General features: G+C 40.2%; 1 protein-coding gene across 1 annotated transcript in view; it reads left to right on the top strand.

Annotated features, from left to right (window-relative positions):
• The window catches only part of sptb (spectrin, beta, erythrocytic), a 41,832-nt gene extending 36,186 nt beyond the window's left edge, over positions 1-5,646 (top strand). The window contains exons 29-34 of the mRNA XM_044017802.1: positions 292-430; positions 799-883; positions 1,022-1,218; positions 2,344-2,426; positions 3,719-3,782; positions 5,365-5,646. Coding sequence (XP_043873737.1) covers positions 292-430; positions 799-883; positions 1,022-1,218; positions 2,344-2,426; positions 3,719-3,782; positions 5,365-5,625 — 829 coding nt within the window. The 3' untranslated portion in view covers positions 5,626-5,646. The remainder of the gene's footprint in view (positions 1-291; positions 431-798; positions 884-1,021; positions 1,219-2,343; positions 2,427-3,718; positions 3,783-5,364) is intronic.
• The last annotated feature ends 659 nt before the right edge of the window (positions 5,647-6,305 follow it).

The raw sequence follows: 6,305 nt of genomic DNA on the forward strand, positions 1-6,305 counted from the left end.
GTAACGAGTAACAAAGAGAGTTAGAGGAAATGTAGCTGTTGTAAATGAACTAAAAATGACTCAAGGATCATAAAGAAGAATATTTTTAGAGTGCTGTTTTGTTCACTTAATCATTTTTATTAAGATGTGCAATATTACTGTATGAGATAAAGGACATACTTTAATGAATTTTCCAGAACCTGGTTATCATTGTTGTGGGTTCACCTCTTCTTTTGTGGTAGTGAAGCTTCATGTTTTGTTTGTTATCATCACTTTATATCCCTCCCTCCCTCCCTCCCTCCTCCGTATTAGGGACGTCTCATCTGTGGAGCTACTGCAGAAGTACCACCAGGGGATCCGGTCTGAGATTGAGGCCAGGGGGGCCAAATTCACTGACTGCATAGACCTCGGCAAGGCCCTGCTGACACGAAAGCACCGAGACTCTGCTGAGGTGAGTCTTCAGCAACAAAGCCCTGCTTTCTTTTCATCCTCAGCTGGGCCTTAAATTGTTGCTTTCATTAGATTTAATTACTTTTCTGGGAGTGATTGTTCTTGTCTGGTACAATGGAAGCAACTGGATTGCCACTATAGAAAAAAACGCTCCACTCATCTTACACTCATCAGGGAGAGTATAAAGCAAATTCTAATTAGAAATAGAAAAGCCAAAAGAATTTAAATGAGCAATTGACCCCGGCCCGATTTTAACATTCGGTTAATTACTTCACAATACTAATTCTTAGAGGATAATAGACAGTCTTGGGGCCCGAGTTGTTTAATAATACTGAAATGTAACGGTGGGTGTATAACTGCTTGTGTCAGATCAAAGAAAAGCTGGTGCAGCTGATTGAGAAACGGAAGGAGATGATGTACAAGTGGGACGACAGATGGGACTGGCTCAGACTCTGTGAGTATAACTATATTTCAACCTGCATACTCAAACCTTAAAACAAAAGAAAATGTCCTTTTTTGTATGATTATTCCCAACCTGAAGTGTCTTCATCGTCTAAACAATGTGTTAACTAACCGTAAAAATTCCATCCAGTGCTGGAGGTGTGTCAGTTTGCGCGAGACGCCTCGGTGGCAGAGGCCTGGCTGGTCGCTCAGGAGCCCTACGTGTCCAGCAGAGACCTGGGCCACACCGTGGACGAGGTCGAGAAGCTCATCAAGAGGCACGAGGCCTTCGAGAAGTCCACCGCTACGTGGGAGGAGCGTTTCTCTGCGCTGGAGCGCCTCACTACGGTAAAAAGGAGTCAAGAGACCTCATTTAGACCTGGTATGAACTGGTCAGGTCAGGTCTGAACCAGGACTTCACAGACGTCAGGCTCCTGTTGGAAGACACCAGCTGTCAATCACACTGGCGTCTACTCGTATGTGTTGTGATTTATTGTCGATGTTCCTCTAAATAAGAAAAATGACCTGAAACTAGTTGTTGTGACTTGTTGTGACTATTCATGCTGCCGAGTTGTCCTCGACTGGAGAGGATGTCTTCTTTTGACATACAGTCTGTGGTCTGAATGCTCCTACTTTGTTCTGTTTTCATAACAATCACATGTGTAGGCGTATTTGAGGATGAATGCGTCCACATTACTCATTGTCATTAGAGACCGCCTCCTCAGCTGACGACCTCTGACCCCACTGCAGTTCCAAAGGATATTTCACACTAATCGACAGTCATACTTTTGATTTATTTGTAGCCACCGTTACAATATCAGCACTGACTGCTGGACGATTTCCTTTATTCGACATGACGTCAGTGTCCGGGAAACATAAATACTTCTGTCCACATGTGATCCCATCAAGGACTTTTGTTAATACCAGATTTGAACAAAGCCTTAGACACAACGGATTGCCATACGACTGGTGGCGTGGCTGAAAATGTGTATAGAATAGAAATGACTTTCCTGTCAGAATCATATTGATTGGGAAATCTTTTTTGGGGTTAATTAAACTTCACTGATTTATCCGATTTTCCACTTTCCAGAGGCTTGAAGTTTTATTTCACCCCTGTTTGACAGCATCATTTATATTCCGAAGCTACACAATATTTATCCTGAGTGAAATATTTAAACCTGTGTTTATTTACCGCTGCCTCATTTCAGCAAATGTACACAACTGATGTATTTCCATTTGAAGGCATCCTGGGGATCATTTTATGCTGATTTCCCTCCACTGGAATTTATAATATCCATCTGCGTGTTTGAAAAGGGGGCTTGGCTCTCGACCGCGAATGAATGGATTTATATTATAAGTCAAAAAACAAATATAAATATCTGAAGATCACACTCGCGTTTGTATCTGGTTATTTTTAAACGAAATCAGAGCAATGAACACTCTAATGAGTTTGATGCTGTGTGTGTGTTGCAGCTGGAGCTTTTGGAGCTGAGGAAGCAGCAGCAGGAGATGGAGCAGTTCATTAAAGAAGAGCAGCACTCAGACAAGGACAGCAGGTACACACACACACACACATACACACACACAAGCATTCTTGTGCGTCTGTACATCCAAATGCAGCATATGCAAGAATTGTCCGTATATCTGTGGGCTAATGAGGCTTGTTTGTTCTTTTCTGCCATTGGGCTACATTGGTGCATACATTAAATAAATATCATAGGCATGTGTGAAATCCTCACTCGTGTCACAAGGAAGTGTGTACTGCACGATGTATCCATATCAGAATTTTTAGCCCCCCCTGAAACTTGTCCCAAAAATGGCACCATCAGTAGCCTTTATTTACTAAAATAACAGCAGTGCACTGAAACGGCAAACAGAATCATAAATCACCGCAAGCATAGAATCATAAATCAGCATCAGCACATTTTTTTTTTCTTTTTTTACTATGTTACGTAAAAAACCCAAAAGGATTTCACATCAGCTGATGTCGGATCACAAATTATTGTACCTACTTATGTTATTGGTTGCGTTCGAGGATAGGATTTTTCATCCAATTATAATAATGCCTCATACAAATAACTCTTTTTACCATTTTCTTTTCTTTGCTCCAGTGCACAGCTGTTACTATACATCAATGATCCATTTTTCATAATTACTTGGTAGGAACAGAGTCATATTTGAGAAATGGCAAAGTCATAATGTATTAAGAGAAGAACAAGTAAATGTTGGTTTTTGGTCTTTTTTGGTCTGCTGAATATCACCAGATTTATCCTTTCAAGCAGACACACACACACACACACACACACACGTTTTGCGCTTCATTCATAGAGAGGACTCTCATAGACATAATGCATTCCCTAGACTCCTAATCTTAACGATCACAACAAAGTGCCTTACCCTAACCTTTACCCTAACCCTAAAACCAGGTCTTAACCCCCCAAAAAGCCCTTTAAAGAAGTGAAGACCGGCCAAAATGTCCTATCTTCGTACGATTTGCTCACAAAGCCACAAATACAAGAACACACACACACACACAGAGGGAGAGAGGTTTCCATGACTTGTAAGGACATTGCAATGACTTACATTCATTTCCTGGAGACTTACTCTAATAGATATTACCCTAACCCTGACCCTGACCCCAGCCTATCTTTAAAACATGTCTTCACATTAAAATGTACTAATTTACATTAAGGGGACTTGATTTTTGTCCCCATAAGGAAGACAAGTCCCCATAATGTGAGTGGGTAAACAGATATAGATCCCCACAACATAAGGAATATCACACACACACACACAGCTCTTGAAGGTGTATAATGCAGACTCTATTATTCTGTACTCTTTCCTCCAGGAGAGAAGACACAGGCTTTGTAGAGGAATCGTCACAGCTCTGCACTGTTGAGGAACAATCTCTGGTAACTACAGTCGCTCAGCTCATGCCCTCTGTACTTGAAAATGTTGTGACTTTAGTTTAAACATGCCCGAGTGTTTGACAGGAAATCAGCCTCCGCTCTGCTGACAGCTGTGGCCTGAGGGGTTGTGTACTCGGGTTGTCCGTACATTCCCATTACGGTGGATGTGATATCCCAAGAAAGCTGGAATTAGATTGATTGTCAAGGTCACTGTGACCTCATCAAACATGCTCTTAAGGTCATAAGTCAAGAATTCCCATGCTAGTTACACAAACTTTATAACATACACTGACAAAGTCTTCTGGTTTGTCAGTTTGTTTGTGAAGCCTTAAGATTTGCGGTTTTTAGTGGCGACAGCTGTCAATCACACGGGTGTCCACTCATGTGTGCAGTAATTTAGTAGTATTTAACTATGAAGGAGGTAAAACGTAGCCTTGATATTACAAATATCCTCAAAATAAAGAAATTATAATAAAGTCAAAATTATGAGATGAAAAAAAGACTGAATTATGAGATAAAAAGTTGAAATTATGAGATTAAAAAGTCTAAATGATGAGATAAGAAGTCATAATAATGAGATAAAATGTCATAATTATGAGATAAAATGTCATAATTATGAGATAAAAAGTCAAAATGATGAGATAAAAAGTCAAAATGATGAGATAAAGTCGAAATTATGAGATACAAAGTCATAATTATGAGATAAATAGTTGAAATTATGAGATACAGAGTCGTGATTATGAGATAAGAAATTGAAATTATGAGATAAAAAGTCATAATTATGAGATAAAAAGTTTAAATTATGAGATAAAAAGTTGAAATTATAAAAAGTCGAAATTATGAGATGAAAAGTCAAAATAATGAGATAAAAAGTTTAAATTATAAGATAAGGAGTGCGCATGCGCCTCAACGGCAATCGCCGTTGAATGATTCTTTTTGCAACCAGAGGTTTCACCCCCTGGTGGCCACCTGCTATTACTGTACTACTTCCTGGTTTTCACTTTTCAAACCAGGAGACATTTCGTCCATTTGTGTCTGACTAGTTATGACAACACACAACTGGGGATATGGTGGTTCGAAAGTGTTGGTATCCGTCCAATGTTGGCCAAAATCACTGGCTTGAATATGATAATATAAAAACTGTGAAATTCAATATGCTCCAAAAACCAAAGATATCTGATTAACACCTTATTAAAAACATCATTTTATTGGAGTCGTGTTGCGGTCGTGTTTGTGAATTCTCTTCTTCATGAGAGCAGAGTATTTATTATGCAGTTGGAGCATGTCATACTTTGAAATGCATCAACAGAAATGTTTATATTAAATATTTAAGGTTGTATCGTACACTGAAAAGACATAAAACTGCAACGTGAACAGCCGGCCTACATGACGCGGTAATTCCGAGTTAATGACTTTGGAAGAGCTTTGAATTTTTTCAATCTGAAACAAACTTTTTTGCCTTTTTTAAATACTTAATAAATAATGAATAATTACTGCTGCATTAGGCAAGGTCACAGTCTTGCTCTGCTTTCATCTGCAAACATGCAGGTAGATTTTTATCTCCCTCCGTCTCCGTCTCCTTCAGTCTGTCTCTGGTGCAGTTGAGCCCAGTCTGCATCCTCTGGAGGGAACAGCCGGCGACTCCACAGTACCCATAGTCTCAGAGATGAGAGAGAGCGGCTCTCTGGAGCTGGAGACGTCGGTCTCAGTGGTGACTCCAAAAGAACCAGAGAGGGCTGCCACCATGCCCACGGAGCCCCTCAGGGGCCAGAGTGTGCTGCAGGAGGGCATGCTGGGACGCAAGCATGACTTAGAGGGCTCAGGAAAGAAGACGTCGAACAGGTGATGACTTTCAGTAGTGACTTACTTTGTGTCATCGTGTGTGCGTGTGTGTGCACATGTTATTGTTTTGTTAAATCAGTCCGCACCACAACGCCGTCAATATGTGACAAAGATTGAACGTGAAGCCAAAGTTCATTTCACTTAAAATGACTCAAATTTACGCTCACCGCCCTCGTTATCAGACATAGAGGACACTTAATAAAGTGGCTGTAGAGGAACTTGCGTGCTTTTCGTCTGCAAACTGAAACTCTGTTGTTCTATCCTTTCTTTTGCCACACTCTGCATAAAAATCCCTGTACTTTGTCTAAAATACTCACCTGACACGCACATTCAAAGTCATTTCTGTTGCCTCTCTTCTCCAATCTGATGCTTGGAAGGTCAGTAGGTCATCTTGACCATGTCTATGTGCTTAAATGACTTGATTGGCTGAATAAATATCTGCAATAACACCAGTTTAACCGAAAGACGTGGCCAGTGAGTGTATTTATATTATACTGTGAGGAAACCACAGGAAACTAATGGTGTCTTGGAGCCGCAGTAAAAATAGAAGCACATTGAACAGCAGAAATGTGAAGAAGGCCTACAGAGGATTTAAGTCAAAGTCATTTTAATGAACAGCGGAGCTATTGTTGTGAAGGTTAAAACAATGTGTAGAATTTATAAGCAGTATGTAAATATTTTATA

This window comes from Solea senegalensis, unplaced genomic scaffold (assembly GCF_019176455.1).
Source record: "Solea senegalensis isolate Sse05_10M unplaced genomic scaffold, IFAPA_SoseM_1 scf7180000015847, whole genome shotgun sequence".
Classification (NCBI taxonomy): Eukaryota; Metazoa; Chordata; class Actinopteri; order Pleuronectiformes; family Soleidae; genus Solea; species Solea senegalensis.